This window comes from Chlamydomonas reinhardtii, chromosome 7, assembly GCF_000002595.2.
Source record: "Chlamydomonas reinhardtii strain CC-503 cw92 mt+ chromosome 7, whole genome shotgun sequence".
Classification (NCBI taxonomy): Eukaryota; Viridiplantae; Chlorophyta; class Chlorophyceae; order Chlamydomonadales; family Chlamydomonadaceae; genus Chlamydomonas; species Chlamydomonas reinhardtii.
In genome coordinates, this window is record NC_057010.1 from 4,624,816 (window position 1) to 4,641,233 (window position 16,418).

A 16,418-nucleotide genomic window follows, 5' to 3' on the forward strand; every position below is an offset into this window, starting at 1 on the left:
AACGATGCTTGTTGCTTTCAGCCGTGCAGCCATACATGCAGAGCAATGATGGTACATGGCACGGGCGGGGTCCTGTGTTATGGAGTCGGGGTGGCAAGATAAGCGGTTCCCCACGCATGGGAAAAGCGGGTTAGCGGGCTGAGCCCACGCCACGTCTCTAGTCTGCGGCTGCAAGCGTCTACCTTGTCAGTCGTCACTGCAGGTAGGCCTCCCAGACTTCTTTGCACTCTTTGCACACATTCACAATGGCATGCTGACGCATCGGCCTTGGAAGGAGATGGGCAATAATGTACCTCGGCAGGCGCCTGAATCCTCAACCTCCATCATAAGGCCTTCAGTTGCGCACTGTGCGCAGCTTATTTTCAAGCTTTAACGTCGCATGTCATAGCGTACAGTCCACAAGCTAAGCACACCCCCAACCCCACCACATCACAATTCTAAACGCCAAGCAATGCGGGTAAAGCTCAGTGTCGCCAACCAGCAGTTTGCATCGTTAAGCGCTTGAGAGCCTCAAGTAATCCAGCCAAGCCATGCTTGAATGACATACCGTATGCACTGCTTCCTTTCCGGTTCCGTTCCTTGTTCCTTGTAACGTTCCTCGCAAAGAACACGCGCTGCATCACCACGCACACCAGCAAGCCCTGCAACGCCAACCACTTTACATGCCCTACCTCCATCCTAATCAGCCTAATGGCAGTCAAAGAAGGGTTACCTTGCTGCCCGACCGCCGTTAACTGCAGCCGTGCACACAACGAGCGGCACATGCAAGCTGCCAAAACACAACGCCGCTGCCAATACAAGGCATGCCGTAACACAGCCGCCGACAACCGACTACAGCCACAGTCATCACAGCCACAGCCAACGTGACATCTGGGTCTGCGCGGCTTGGCCGGCCACTGACAGCGCCGAACCCGTACGACAAGCAAGTTGCCGACAACACAGCCGCCTCAACAGTTCTACGGCGCGGCTACTCGGCGTCCAGCTGCCGCAGCACCTGCCCGATCTCTTCCTGCTGGGCTGAAAGCGACAGGCCGCCAAGCCGCACGCGCATGGGTAACCTGCGGTCACCCACCTGCAACGCATCCACCTGAATAGGCGAATCACCTTCAATTTGAGCGCCGCGCTCCTTTACAAACCAGGCCGCCGTTTCCGGCGATGTCAGGTTCACATGGAGCTTGCTGCTGCCGGCAATTGTCACCTGGCCAACGGCAGGATCGTTCATGCAGCCCGTCAGGAAGCCCTCCACCAGCACCTCACGCGGCAGGCACTCCAGCACGCGCCGGGTGAACACTGCCGCGGTGCGATTAGCAATGACGCCGATAAGTGTCGAAATCAGCTGACCCTTATAGAACTGCACAAGCCGCCGCACCAGCGCCACCAATTGCAGCCATCCCGCCAGGTAGAGCCAGCCCTCCAGTGCGGCCGCCACGGCGTCGCGGAAGTAAGCATTGTACGGCGCAAACTCCTGCGCCTTCACCATCTCAAACCGCGCCCCTGTTGCGCGAGCGGAGACACCATGCGTTGCGACTGCTAGTAGTTGGGAAAAGACACAGACCTCACGAAGACAGGAGATGACGCAACAAACCATCCATGCGTACGTTGCGATTGCGAATCAGGTAAAGACACAGGACATCAAGTTACAGACGATGACACCGCAATAGCACACAGCGCAGACGTACAGCAGAAAGCAGTGTCATGCAAGTGTTGCACACAGGCATAGATTTGCTGCTGTCTGTGGGCCTGACGTTGCCTTGCTGTGGGCACGGCTACTGACCTGACGGGATACTCATGCTGCCTAATCCTCCATCGACGAGGTAGTATATGTGGTCACACAGCATCAGCTCGATGTGCGCCGGCGGCGGCGCCTCACCGCCACCGCCACCGCCGCCGCCGGCCCCATCCGCACCGCCAGGGGCTCCGCCAGCGGCATTGCCGCCAGCGCCCTCAGCCCCGCCGCCGCCAACCGTCACAGCCAGCGCCAGGCTGGGAAGCGCCGTCAGGGACGCTTCGAAAGCATCTAGCACAGGACCGCAGGTGCCCACGGCGTCCATGAACAACAGCAGCGACCGGAGCTCCTCCGAAAGGCTGGAGAATTTGGGTGGGCGCCGCTCGCGGTCGATGCGCGAGTAGACCAGGTCCAGCCACTGCAGAACCACCGCCGAGGAGACCGGGCTGCTCTGGCCCTCCAGTATCAGCTTTGACAGGTCCCAGTTCATTTTCTCTGCGGGGGGCAGGCTTGCGACCACTTCGCTGCAAGGCGCTAGAACCATAAGGTGCGCCTCGACAGGCTGCTCGCGGTCCGCTGTAACAATGAGCAAATCTGATTCACGTTCACAAAGAAAATTCCCGCCAAGTTTTCGCTTAAAGCTCATCCTCCTCAGGAATGTTGAAATTGGTTTCGGCGGGGCTTCAGGCGCAGCTGGTGCTCCTTTGTTAGTTGACGTGTGTGCACAATGACTGGGCATGCTAGGGAACCAGCGCCATGCGATTCGTGCTAGAGGCTAGAGCCCCCTTTCCCCGTACATGTTCCCACCCCTGTCACATCGATTAGCAGGGCCTATCACCCCGTTGCCTGCACCCCTGGCACCCGCTCCTCGCTCGGACGCAATCATGGCTAGTAACAGGCCTCGTTTCACCCATCCGCTCTGCATCAGTAGGCCTGCTGCTGCGAATTCATCATCAGACACCAGCGCCACCACCTACCAAACTTAGGAATCTCAGGGGCCCAGCCATTCAGGTTCGCATTACAGAGAGCCTTCCTTGCAGCGGCTCACGGTGGACGCCGATGTGCCCGTGCCGCTCCGAATTTCCTAGCACTCCCGCACGGCATTGCGTGTTGTCCGTGGCGTGTGGCCTGGCAGCAGGATAGGGCGATCCGGACAACTAACGAGGATGGAGCGCACAGCAATTCAGCTCGCCGCCAGCCAACAGCTCGACTCGCCCCCGCCGCTGGCTCGCAGTTCACGGCCAGCCTTCCGCATCAGCATTGGATTGGAACGCGGTACTGGTAACGGGGCCGGGTACCGGTAATCATTTGCACGGTGGCAACGTTCTTTCATGTTTGATTGGGCGTAACTTGTTTCTCGATCGGGGCTCAGCTATATCTATCAGCCGCGGGACTACTCCAACCTGCCCGTTAGTTGCCATATCCCATCGCACCCAAGCATGCAGTGCTGCTGCCGCCACCGGCAGTGACCGTGGCAGTGATGACTGCCCGTGCTGCCGTGGGCTCGTTAGTCTACGAGCGGTACCGGCACTGTATATACACACACACACACACACACACACACACACACACACACACACACACACACACACACACACACACACACACACACACACACACACACACACACACACACACACACACACACACACACACACACACACACACCGCACCCACCCACATCCATCCACCCACCCACCCTCACCCACCCACGCCCACACCCACCCACACATACCCACACCCACCCACACCCACCCACACCCACCCATACCCACACCCACCCACACGCACCCACCCACGCCCACACCCACCCACACGCACCCACCCACACCACCCACACGCACCCACCCACCCACCCAACCACGCACCTGGCTCATGCGGTCCTCGTCGTCCAGCGCCAGCACCTCCTCCTCCTTGCGCCGGGCCTACCTGGACCCCCGCGCATACACATGGCATTCACGCACACCTGCACACACATCCGCATGCACGGGCGTGTCCTTGATGCGCGCGCCAGGTGAAGTAAGGCTCCGTTGCTCAGGACGTTGCGCCGTTGCTCAGCGCACGCGCATCATATCACCGCAATCAAGCAGCAGCAGCCAGTCGTTGGATGTATGTCGGTGCACGATGCATCGACCCGCAGCCGCCGAAGTGGAAGCATGAAGGCCGCATACCAGTCAGTCACTAGTCCCTGGCTCGCTCCAGCCAGCAGCTCCATCCGTGACGTATCAGCAGCCGGCCAGGGCGTGAGCGGGACGGACTACTTGAGCTCGGTTGGAGGGGGTGCAAATGCAAGGGTGGGCAACCGTGTTACAAGGCGGTACACCAATACAATAGGACGACCGTTACGATACCATTGCAAAGTAGATCCCGTGGACAAAGTGTGCAGCACTGCAGCCCCCTTCTCGCCCGGCCCCAGCAGCACGTACTGCCCTCCCAAAGCCTCTACTCCATCCTACTCACCGCACAAATAAAACCCGCGGCCCGCTCCAGGCTGCAGGACATACATGCCACGCGCTGGCGCTGTAAGCAGTCACAAAACGCATCCCAGGATGACAGGATCGCTTACATTCCCCCCCCTTAGAAGGGTGCGTCCTCGAACCCAATTTTTTGCTGGCGGCGGTCAGCGGGTTTAGCACTCAGCGCGTACAAGGGCTTGCCGTTGTTTAAGCTCGGTGCGTGACTGTGAGATAAGCGCGCTTGGCGCGGATCGACCTTGCGACCTCGGAGGCCGTATCGCACGTATGCGCTATTCGGTCTCGATACCAATTGTAAGCAGTCACAAAACGCATCCCAGGATGACAGGATCGCTTACAGGCGCGCCACCGAACATACAGCTGCCTGGCTGCAGTCTTCTGGTCATGCGTACGTAGCCGCTCCTTGATGCTGCCCCGCACGTCCTTCGGCAGTAGTAGTAGTCCAGATGCTACAGGTGCCCATAGCCCGCCGGGTGGGACACGCGCACGCACGCCGGACACACAGCAGGGCGGGGGCTGGCCGGTCAAGAGAGCACGGGGGCGAGCGCGGGTGCGCGATGAATGAGAGTGCGATGAAGGTGGCTGGGGTGAGCGCGGAGCGGTGGGGACCGATGCAGGCGTCACACAGCTCTTCTGTCTCCGCGTCCAGCTGCAGTGGCATTGCAATGACTCACCGGCACCAGGAGGCACGGCAGCGCGCCGGTTGCTGCCCTGGGGGCAGCCTCGGCCAATTGGCCCGCTGGCGGGGTTAGGGGGGATCACAGACTTCCGATGGATTTCGAGCACCTTTAAATCATGGCATCCGTCATCAGGCTGGCCGTGGCAGAAGCCATTCGCGCAGAGACCAGCGGAGCCGACCAGATTAACCTCCTGGCATTCCTTATGTGCATGACCGACACCCAGCTTTCCGTCCTTCGGGAAACTGACACTAGCGAGTTCTTTGTGAAGTTTGTGCGAGCGTCGAAGGCGTTGCGTGCTGGTGCGTTGCTTGCGATCCTCTCTGCGAGCTGCCAGGCACGCTGCGCTGCCTTCTGGGCGTTGCGCATCCATCCACGACTGCTAGCCACGCACACGGCGAAGGGCAGAATCCGCCTGTGGTGCCGCTTGTAAACTGCTGCCCTAATGAGCTTTATGGAAACGCTCGTGGGCTCGCTCGTGCGCAGCGGCACGCCTTTGCTAACCTGCAATGCGCCCCGGCCGCTCGCACGTTGTAGGCGCGACGGCTGGCCCGGTCGTGGAGAGCACGTCAAGAGCCGGTGAGACGTGGGGCGAGGCCCCGGACGCAAAGCGGCATCGGAGAGGGGTGCGGGGCGATCCCCCACGATGGTTTAGGTTTGGTTCGAGCGAAGATACTTTGGAAAGCCAGGGAACAGGGGAGGCGGGGAAATGCCGGGGGGACGCCTTGTGCCCTGGGCTGGCTGGATACGGGGTAAAGCTCTCAGGCACACGCACCGCCGCTCACGCCCAATGCCGCGTCAGGAAATGCCAGGGAACAGGGGAGTTCAAGACCCTTTGCCCTAAACTACATTCACAACTGGATGGAGTCAGCAAAGTCTGCGCATCTTGGACAGAGTTGCGAAACGTATTGCTATCTGTTGGCGTGCTGCCAGATAGGCTTTTCTGCCTCCCCGAACGCGCATGCGCACACTCTGCCTGTATTCTCAGGTGGCATCGCTGGCGCGCCAGCCGCGGAGCACCCGCGCGACCAGCAAGGTGAGTCTGTGTGGGCTTGAGTGCCTTGGGGTGTGCGGAGGAATGCGTCTGGTCTAGCTGGGTGGACCTGGGGCAGGGGCTGGGTAGCGGAGTTGCTTGGGCGTTGGTCCAAGCGAGTGTTAAAGTCGGAATTGAGCATCTATAGGCTTGAAGGCATTGAGCACCTCAAAGGACATGCCCTTGACTTAAGGTGCGGCGTATAGTAGTCTCCTCCTTTGCATACACGAAATGAGTTGCGGTCTGAAGCACCGCACCGTTCCCCGCACCGTACGAACCGCTTTTGTCTGCAGCGCCATCGCCCACGTCATCTGCCCCGTGTAAGTCCGTCAACACGTGGTGGCCTGCCTGCTGGCTGGGTTCTGTGACACCGCTGTGGCAAATGCGAGGAGGAGACGCGGGCAGCCAGCAGCGGCAGCACGAGGACTTAGCCGCAGCGTCCACCATGCCTGTTAGTACAGACCCGCCCTCAGTGGTTTCAACGCACACTGCTGGCGCGACCAACAGCCTGCCAGGCAGCTCGCCTTTCCCCTCCAAGCACCTGTCTACCTGTCGTCAGCGCCGCTCACACTGTGCCGGTCCTCCTCATGCGGCTTCAGCAGACGGTACTCTCTAGCGCTCCTGCTGCTGCTGCGCGCGTTCATGGCCAGCCCGACGTGCATGACGGTGGTGGAGCGGCCGACGTGGATGATCGGGATGGACGGCATGCAGTGCTGAGCAGGACGCGTCCCTGCTCCTGCTGGCCGTACGCCTCGCTGGTGCAGAGATGAACCACAGCGCGCATCACCAATCACTCGTCAGTGCGGCTGGGCAGCTCCACATCCTAGGCGCTCGCTGCTGCCCTGCCTGGCTGCGGCGGGCGCTGCCGGCTTTGGTGCGTGGCAGCTTGCTGGATGGGCGGTATTGGGGCCGAGTCTGTGTTCGCCATGGTTACCACGGCCGCGCACTGGCTGATGCTGTCCATGTTGTTCACAGCTGCCAATCCGCTCTCGACGTCATTTTGAACGGCGAGGGGCCCACTTAGGTAGCGTTCAGACACTGGTCGGGTGCGCGTATGCGGCCGTTCAGCGCGACGACTGATGTGCGGTGTGAATTACTTTCACATGTGTTCTGGACCACAGTAGTAGCGATTATTGGCCAGCAAACTTGGCGTAAAGAGGACTCGCATCGCATGTATGTACACGAGGAAGGGCGCCTGGCTGATGAGCATAAACTGGAATGTCGCCTGGATGCTGGGCGTGCATGTGTGGCACGCACATCTCTTACAATAGTACACCACATCTGAAGAGCGTGCGCAAATGCTGTGCAAGTGTTGTCGTGGTGCGAAGTGGAGTGGAACTTAGTCCATGTTCAGGAGGGTTGGTCGGACGGACAACGCCTGCGCGTGTGTGCGTCTGCCTTGATTGCGCCGGTACGGCCACACATCGACAACACATACACAGACGCACACACGCGCAGGCAGGAGTCTCACTGCGGCATCAGTATTGCGGCACGACACATTCCTGCTTACAATGGGCGCACTGCTACAAAATGCCACGTCACCCATGTGTAGCACACAAATGCTTTGAATAGAAACGAAAACCAATGCGGCCCCATGAAATAAATGGTCCACTCTTGCGTGCGTGGCGCCACTTGTACGACTTTGCCTTGCGCCGGTACGGCCACACATCGACAACACATACACAAAGTCGAACAAGTGGCGCCACGCACGCAAGAGTGGACCATTTACTTCATGTATGGGGCCGCATTGGTTTTCGTTTCTATTCAAAGCATTTGTGTGCTACACAAGGGTGACGTGGCATTTTGTAGCAGTGCACCCATTGTAAGCAGGAGTGTGTCGTGCCGCAATGCTGATGCCGCTGAGAGACTCAAACACAGCCGAGTTCTGGATGCTAGTGTGTATGTGTACCATGTACGTGTATTCGTGGCCATTTCTTGAAAGGCGAACGCGCACAGGTGGGGTCGTCAATGATTTCAAGAACGAAGTCCGTGCAAGGACCATCGTATTTAATGACGGTGTCTCTGCATTTGGAGGCAGCGCAGGAGTCTGCAGTGGGTCTACTGATGGCATCACGCCCTAGCACTGTGCGGGGGCTGCACGCATGTGTGCGGAGGGCGTACGGCATTGGTCGGGTGGGAGGCACGGGGCGCAAGCACACACGCGCCGAACGCTGTTGGTGCCCCATCCACACACTGCGGGTGGGCGCGCGGGGTTGCGGAGCTTCGGCAGAATGCATTGGTTACAAGAGGGGCTTGCTGACGCGAGTCGCGAGCGATATCTGCCCTGGACCTTGGTGACGTGCCAAGCGCTGCTGGGCAACTAACGTCGAGACGTGTACAGGCAGTGGTTTGCGGATGCATGTATGTTTGCTAAAGCGACCGTAGGATTGAGGGCAGCTTCTGTGTATGTACACCATACCTAGCGGCTGGCTGGCCGCGGGGGCGGCATGGAAGTGTTTGGCCTCAGCCTTGTGCGCGTGGGACCTGCGGGTCCACGTCGTGGTTAGCACCCGGACTGGTGTCGCTTCCACGGGAAGCTTGTATGTTTCTTGATATGCGGCTGGGCCACGCCGCCTGTGATGATGGGCGCTGCTGCGTGTCAAACACCATACTTTTCACCTGGACTTTGACAATAATTTTGAATCCGCAAACACCCGCTTAAAGTTTGAGGGGTTCAAGGGTTCAGAACCATGCATGTGTTTTTCATAGTGGACAAGCGCAGTGTTTCCAAAAGCTTATACAAGGTATTAGCGTTATAGTACCCCACGGGTACCTGCCTGCTCAAGACATTTAACTTCCAGTACCCGGGGGCCGAAGGCCCCGTCTCCCCTTCGTAGGGGGGGTTCGGGGGGCGGAAGCCCCCCCGGAATTTTTTTTCACGACCATACCAAAGAACACTGTTTTGAGTGAATTGCATGCGTTTAAGTCTTGCCACATCGTCCTGTCTTGCTTCCAAATCTTGAGTATCAGCCAGCCCGAAACAGTTTCCGCCCCGCTACATGCAGCTTCCTGCGTCAGTCCGCACACCCACATCAACCACAACTACTAAGTGCATTGATCCAGCAGCCCCGCCACAGCTTAGTCCGCCCAGCGGAACTCGGCACTGTCACGCCAGTGCTTCAGGGCTGCCGCGTACGGGAAGTCCGACACAGAGAACCACCGCTGCGCCATCATCCGCACAGCCAGGCAGGGGCCGCTGCTCCAGCCGGTTGCACTGCTTGTCCTTAACCTTTGGGGCCATATCTACTGTATGAATGTACTACGCATAGCAAGTAGTATTTGCGGCGGGGCCCGGGTAGTATAGGGTCCGGCGGATTAAATTTTTGGTACCCGTGTGGGTACTCGAGGCCCCAATAATTAGTTTCCAGTACCCGCGTCAATTTCGGCGAATTATTTTCTCAGTACCCGAATGGGTACTAGTACCCGGTTTTGGAAACACTGGACAAGCGCGATGCTGCGGTAGCTGGCATCCCGCGGCGGGGCGCTCTGTGTGCCAAGCTCCCCAGGCGCTCGGCTGCCCTCGCGAGCCCGGGGCGCTGTGCCCGGGCGGCATGCGGAACACCCAGCGGGAGCAGCGGCTGCGGGGCGCGTAGAGGCCCACCAAGGCCGGCGGGTGGGCTGCGGCTGCAGCGGGCAGTGGCGGCGGCACCGTGGGCGGCTGGTGGGCGCCGTCGCCGTACATCCAGGCCTATAGCCTGTCCGACGTGTCCGTACACGTGCCCGTACGTGCGTACAACAGCAGCGCGTGGGCGAGGGGCATATCCAGGGTTTTACACAACGCACACGTGCAGAACGAACGCATGTGCAGGATGGGGAAAGTGCAAATGCGATGACCAACGCGTGCCAACCCGGTCTCACCCGGGGCGTGCCCATACCCGGGGGACCGTCCAAAGCTCAAACCATCCCAAATGCCCTGTATGTTATGAATAGCTCGTATGCGTGCTTGCAGGCGTCACGCAGAGGGCCTTCATGTTTCCTGGCGCGCGCGCACACACAACATGCGACGGCCTGGGCTCTGTCTGACAGGCAGGCAGGTAATGACGCTTACCTCCTTGGAATCGGCCCCATCGTTTGCACAATTGCACCACTTTGCTTACACCCAACCACTAACCCACATCCGGCGTGTTGTTTCAGGGGTCGTATCTTACTTTCGGGGTGATGTCTAGCTCCAGACAAAACGGCCGGGTGGCCACTGTCTTTTGTCTGGGCACATAGCGGTTTGGAGGCTTCTCCATAGGGGTTCGGACAGAACCCGCCCCAAACCCGGGCCAACAAAGTCTCGCTTCAGACATTAGCCCCCAGGAGAAATGTCAAATGTCTAGGAAACGGCCAAAATGACCAATTAATGTCTGACGACATAAAGATAGGAGCCCTGTGTTATGTGTAGCCCAGCAAATCTGGGCACAGCGCCACAGCAGGCCGTCACGTCGTACCATCATTCGCCCTGGCCCGACCCCATCCATACGCCGGCCGCTTGACCTGCCAGACCTGCCAGCGCACTCGCTCGTGCGGACGTGCCGTGCTCAGCCCGCATCACACCCAACACCAAGCAGGTGCGCAACGCCGTGCCGTGCCCCGTGCCGCGCTCGGCACCCCCCCCCCCGCAAGGCTGGCGGTACGGCTCCACCGGACCGGCCTCTTGCATGGTGTAGGACCTCCGTCACCTCACCTCTGCTGCGGCGCGCCAAAGCAAAATGCATACCACGCTATAAGAGTGCTACAAAGCTTTGCAAGACGCGCGGAGCCTGCACCGCCGCCGCTTTCCTGATGCCAGTATTATCGTATGCCATGCCCCTGGCGCGTCGACGTCCCAACACACACACACACACACACACGACACCCGTCAATATTTACGGCGATGTAGGACATAAAACAGGCACACACGCGCCTACAGCCACACGAACACACGCGTCTAGCTCCATGCGCCATGCTGTACGTTGCGCGTCAAGCGCCGATGCCTTACCGTATGTGCTATGCATGCAAAGCCTCCGGGCGGAGGAGCTGTAGCCTCCGCCTCAACGGCTCAGCCCCAATCAAACCCAAGCCCGAGCCCAGATACAGCCAGGACTATTCCCGGCCGCAGCCCGAGGCACGTGCCATGCCACAAACCCTGTGTCCAGCACCCGCCGTTTGCATTTGTACCCCTGCCGCTAAATGCTTCGTCTACTAGATCAAGCGCTGGGAAACGCGCAGCATGCTCAAAAGCGCCTCAGTCGGCCGCAGCAGTGCGTGTCAGTGTCAAATGGTACAACAATGCTATCCCGTGCCCTTGCCAGGAAGGGAATCCAAAATGCTACCCCTGTTAAGCTGCTAGCACAGCTAGGGCGCCCTGCCCTCCGTCCATTATACGCTTCAGACCTGACAAAAGCCGGACATGCCCACGCCTGGCGCCAACAATACCAACTTCCTCCAGCTCCCACCGCAGCTCGCACCTGGCAACGCCCGGTGCCCTTGTGCCGCTGCCGCCGCGAAACCCGCTGTGAAGTAAGCGCCTGCCTCCTCCTTTCCTGCTCCTTCCCTCCTTTTGCCTCGCCTCCTCCCGCCCACCGCCCTCACTCCTTACGCGCGGGAGCGCGCAGGGCTTATGTTGCTGCGCACGCTGCGCGGCGGGCTGGCGCCGGCGCGGCTGCGCGACCCCGGAGAGGCCGGCCGCGTGCTGCCAGCCTGCGCGGCGCCGCCTGTGTTGAGCTCCAGGGGGCCGTCGTGCTCGGGCTGCCAGTGGGCCAGGTCCTGCGGAGTGGTAGGGGTGGCAGGGGTGGGTTGGGTGGAAGCGTTGTGGCCGTGTTGGTGGAAGGAGGTGAGCGGCGGGCAGCGTAGCGCTGCACCACCGTGAAATCGGAGCGACGGTGCCAATGCAGCGGTTTCCGCGCAGTGGCCCGGTGACGACGTCCACCACTCTGCAGGTTCCTGTCATTCCCGTTGCCCCACCCTCAAACACCCCTCCTGTTCTGGGTCTCGGTTTCCTTAGGATTAGGTTGCTACTCCCCGGCACCAGAGCAGTTCCATGTATTACACAAACCATCGCATGAATGGCTCGCCCCCCCGCTTTTTACAACCATCTTCGCACCCCCCCTCCCCCACACCCACACACTTATGCGCCTCCGCCCTCCGCCTCTCACCAGGTCCTTGAGGAAGCGCTGCAGCACCTTGGTGTGGTCGGGCCGCGCGGGGTCCACGGTCTGTGTGTGCGGGGTGGGGGGTTGCAAGGATTGGTACAGAGAAGTGTAGCGAGCGGGGTGGGGGTGAGGGGTTACATGCATCATTGTTGAAGAAGTGAAGGCGTGGGGGGTGGGAAGTAACCCTGAACCAACGGGGGTGGAGAGTGGGGGAAGCAGCAAGGGCGCGGGGGGCGGGGAGCGGCACGAGCACGTGAGGCGCCTCACCGTCACGGTGGGTGGTACAGCTCAGAACACAGCCCAACAGACCAATACGCCAACAGGCCAAGACAACTCCAGCGAGCAGCTCCGGACATCGCGTGGAGCAACAGCGCCTGGCCCGCCGTGTCGCGGCGTGCCGGCACCAACCCCGCCGCCGCGCCGCCGCCACGCCCACCTTCCCCAGCCCCCCTTTGGGCTGGTATTTACAACCCCCTCCCTTCCACCCCACACCCACCTCCGCGTCGAGCCCCAGGCTGCGCACAGGGCCGCCCGCGCCAATGCCGCTCGCGCCACGCACGCGCGTCGACGCCGACGGCCGCGCGCCGCCCGGCGCGCCGCCGCCGCCTGCGCCCGCCTCCCCTGCTGCCGCCGCCGCTGAGCTTGACCCCGCGCCCCAGGTCATGATGCGGCGGATGATCTTCTTGACGGCGCTGCCGGGGCCGCTGCCCTTGCCGTCGCCGCCGTCGTCGCCGGCCGCCACCACCACGGGTCCGTCGGCGTCCGGGTCGAACGCGGACAGATCCACATTCTGTAAGCGGGTGAATGTGTTTGTGTTTGTGTCTGTGTGTTATAAAGTGAACGAAAGCCCGCCCAACGTGTCTGTGTGTGTGCGTATGTGTGTGGGGGCGTGTGTCAACAAACCACAAACGAAGCCCCCTGCGTGTGTCTTTGTGTAGTGTGTGTCCTCTGTTCGCTTCGCCTTTCATATGCCCCACAGGGTCCAGTCTAGCCGCGCGCGTGGTACTCGATTCTCGGGACCCCAACAGACTAAAGCGAGGGCCCGTGCCTCACTTCGCACATGCATACGGAACCGGGACACCCATCCTCTCATCCCTTCCAACACACCCCGCCGCCTGCCCCCTTACGTCCCTCTCCCTCCTCCCTCTTCCCTCCTCCTCCTCCTCCTCCTCCCTCCTCTCCTCCTCCCTCCTCCCTCCTCCGTCTCCCTCCTCCTCCTCCCTCCTACCTGCATGAAGTTGAGCGCCGCCCGCTGCGCCTCCACGTCCGCTGGCGCCGCCGCCGCGCCGCCGGGGCCTGCGCCCGCCACCGGGTACGCCGCCGACAAGGCCACGCTGGCCGCCGTCATGCCGCCATCCACTGACATGGCCGCGGTGCCGCCGCCGCCGCCGCGCACCGAGGCGGAGCCGCGTGATAGGCGCGCCAGTACGCCGCTGTTGACGGCGCCAGCCAGGGAGGGCGGGCCGCCGGCGTTGCTGACGCTGCGCACGCTGCGGGCGCGCTCCAGCCCGCGTGCGAGGCGGTTCGAGACCTGGGAGGGAGCGAGGGAGGGAGGGAGGGAGGGGTACCGTAAGGCGGTAACGTAAGATGGAAGGGGAGGAGCAGGGTGACTAGGGAGGGCGGGGGTGGCTTTGGGTCTGGGTGTTGCTCAGGCAAGTCCAGGCCCCGTCCAGCGCGTGCAGGTGGCCTTTTGACAATTCACCTCCGCACTCCCCCCCGCTTACATGGGGGGGGGGGGCTCACCCCTTCCTTAATTTGACGCCCAACATACCGCCGCCACGCGTCCACCAACCGTGCCACCGTGCACTCAGCCCGCGTCCACCCACCTACCCACCCTCCAGCCCACATCCACACCCACCCACGCGCACCCACCCACATCCATCCACCCACCCACCCTCACACATCCACATCCACACCCACCCACCCACGCCCATACCCACGCCCACACCCACACCCACACCCACCCACACGCACCCACTCACCCAACCACGCACCTGGCTCATGCGGTCCTCGTCGTCCAGCGCCAGCACCTCCTCCTCCTTGCGCCGGGCCTGAGCCGCCTTCTTCAGGTACCTGCACACGGGCCGGGAGGGAGGGGGCGCGGGGCGGGGCGGGGGACGGTCGAGTGGAGGGGCGGGGCATGAGCGGGTCGGCAGGGGCATATGGCATTGCCGCGGCGCACTCACACGGAGGGGGGGGGGGTCAACATGATGAGATCCATTCTCAAACAGGGTGCTGGCCCCTTGTGCGGCGCATTTACACCGGGTCGCTCCGCTCCGCAGCACCCACCACTTGTTTACACCTGCCAGTGCCCGAGTTCCTCCCCAGTCCCCACTCTCCAGCCTATTCACACAGCCTCCTGGCTAAGCCCTTGCCCTCCGCCCCGCCGCAACCGCTCACCTCAGCCATTCCACCCATCCCCACACACCCGCTCCCCACTGCACCCGCCCACCCACTACTCCCACCCCAACCCCTCCCCACTGCACCCGCCCACCCATTGCACCCACCCCAACCCCTCCCCACTGCACCCACCCCCACTGCACCCACCCCAGCCCTCCCCACTGCGCCCACCCCTGCCCCTCCGCTCCCCAGCCCACCCCGCCCCCCACCCGGCCCACTCCTCCACCCCGCCCACCTGGACAGCTTGAAGTGCAGGTTGAGCGAGGCCACCTCCGCGGGCGTGCACAGCTCAGTGCTGCCCTGCAGGGGGGTAAGCGGGAGGGAGGGAAGGGGCAGGGGAGGCGGCCAGCCGGTGACACCAGCTCTGGCGCTGACTGCACCTCGCCGATGACTCTGTCACAGCCACTCCAACCTTCCGACCCAGCCTCTCGGCCCCCTCCGCCCTAGCATCTCGGCCTCCAGCCCCACCGCCCGCAGACCCCTAGCGCGCCGCCGCGCCGCCCCCACACCCCCTCCCTCCATCCTAGCCCCTCAGAAGTGCTGCCCCTCACCGCGCCCCCACCTGTATGAAGCAGGGCTGTATGGGCGAGGCGCCGTTGGTCACCAGCAGCTTCACAATCTCGCCATGCCCGCGCTGGGCAGCCAGGAACAGAGCCGTGATCTGGAAGGGGGGAGAGGAGGTGGTTGGGGTGTTGGGGAGCACGTGGTATGGGTGCATGTACGTGTGCACGCGTGCTGGCCTGCTGGGTTTGGCGGGAAAGCTCATGCGCGCGCGCGCGGGCGTGTGCGCGCTGCTATGCGTGTGCGGGCTGCAGTGCGTGCGCGGTGTGGCGTGCCTGATGTGGTGCCAGTGGGGCGAAGTACGGCGTCGTGGTGTGGGTGTGGGTGTGGGGGTCGCTGATTGCCAGCACGGCGCGTTGCTTTAGGTGGGTGCGGCTGCGGCGCTAGCCCCTGGCCCCACGTAGCAGCAGTCCCTGCGTAGCCCCCTGCCTCCGCAACCTTACGGCACAGTACTGGAGCCAGTGTGGGGATGTAGCAGGACCGAGCCGTCAGTCAGGCCGGCTGCTCCAAGTTCCACCCGCTCTCCTCCTTGCCTTGGGTTCGGTTGGTTTGGGCTGGTATCTATACCCCCCCCCCCAACACACACACACACGCATACACAGAGAGGCACCGCACCCCGCACGCCACGCGCGAGCCAACGCAGCGGTCCCAACTCCCAAGGGCTAGTAGCACCTACCCCGCACACCAGCCGCCCGTGCTGGTTCCGCAGCGACACCGTCTCGTGCAGGCTGCATCCGTCCGTGATGCATTGCAGCGTGCCCTGAATGTCACCTGTTGCGTATTGGTAACGGGCAAGGAGCACCACGAGGGGTTGTCAAGGGCGCTCCCCGACGGCAGTGGGGCGATGGCATCGTGGCCCGCCTCGGCGCGCCAGGCAGCGGTTTGCGCCAGTTACGCCGAGGCGCGAAAGTTGCTTCGCTTTTGCGCGGACACGAGCAGCTTCAATACATCGCAGGTAACGCCGCTGAAAGGGCCAGCGTCCGCTCGAGGGCGGCTCGCTGGGCTCCAGCTGCTGCACAGCGTCAACGCGCACTGCCAGATGGGTCGTTCGCGCGAGCCGGAGCCCACCCCGCAGCGACGCACCTCTGTATGCACACCAGTGCAACCTTGGAAGCTTGCTGCTAGCTCCGTGTGGCATCTGCATTCCGCTAGACGGCGCTGAAAGAGCAGTTCGCCCGGGTGCCAACTGGTGCTGGTCCGGCGTTGTCATCTATTGTTGACCAATTTTGGTCGGACGTCAAATCCAGTACCTAATGACGCAAGGTCACCCGAGATACAGAGCGCTAGAGTTTGGGGGTCAGAGAAGCCGCGCTGGTCTGTGCTCTTAATAACGCAATGCAGAAATAATATGTCATCACGCCTTCGTGCTTGCTTAGCGTTGCTATGTGCTCCAGACAGAAGAACGGAAACTCAGAGTGCATGAGTTGCATG

The 16,418-nt window shown here is 61.9% G+C and overlaps 3 protein-coding genes across 3 annotated transcripts; 1 reads left to right on the forward strand and 2 right to left on the reverse strand.

The window, feature by feature from the left end:
- Positions 1 to 121: 121 nt before the first annotated feature.
- Positions 122 to 2,437, reverse strand: CHLRE_07g344250v5 (uncharacterized protein). The gene is made up of 2 exons (XM_043064422.1): positions 1,775 to 2,437; positions 122 to 1,494 (listed from the first exon to the last, which is right to left on the reverse strand). Exons 1-2 carry the CDS (start codon positions 2,214 to 2,216, stop codon positions 968 to 970), a joined length of 969 nt encoding a protein of 322 aa, XP_042922990.1. The 5' UTR covers positions 2,217 to 2,437; the 3' UTR covers positions 122 to 967.
- A 1,660-nt stretch (positions 2,438 to 4,097) lies between these two features.
- On the forward strand, positions 4,098 to 8,709 carry CHLRE_07g344260v5 (uncharacterized protein). Its single transcript, XM_043064423.1, has 5 exons — positions 4,098 to 4,494; positions 4,850 to 5,179; positions 5,415 to 5,456; positions 5,866 to 5,913; positions 6,204 to 8,709. Exons 2-5 carry the CDS (start codon positions 4,996 to 4,998, stop codon positions 6,524 to 6,526), a joined length of 597 nt encoding a protein of 198 aa, XP_042922991.1. The 5' UTR covers positions 4,098 to 4,494; positions 4,850 to 4,995; the 3' UTR covers positions 6,527 to 8,709.
- A 959-nt stretch (positions 8,710 to 9,668) lies between these two features.
- On the reverse strand, positions 9,669 to 16,357 carry CHLRE_07g344300v5 (uncharacterized protein). The gene is made up of 9 exons (XM_043064424.1): positions 16,071 to 16,357; positions 15,664 to 15,758; positions 14,989 to 15,087; positions 14,662 to 14,726; positions 14,021 to 14,099; positions 13,255 to 13,557; positions 12,523 to 12,816; positions 12,030 to 12,089; positions 9,669 to 11,640 (listed from the first exon to the last, which is right to left on the reverse strand). Exons 1-9 carry the CDS (start codon positions 16,129 to 16,131, stop codon positions 11,470 to 11,472), a joined length of 1,227 nt encoding a protein of 408 aa, XP_042922992.1. The 5' UTR covers positions 16,132 to 16,357; the 3' UTR covers positions 9,669 to 11,469.
- Between the last annotated feature and the right edge of the window lie 61 nt (positions 16,358 to 16,418).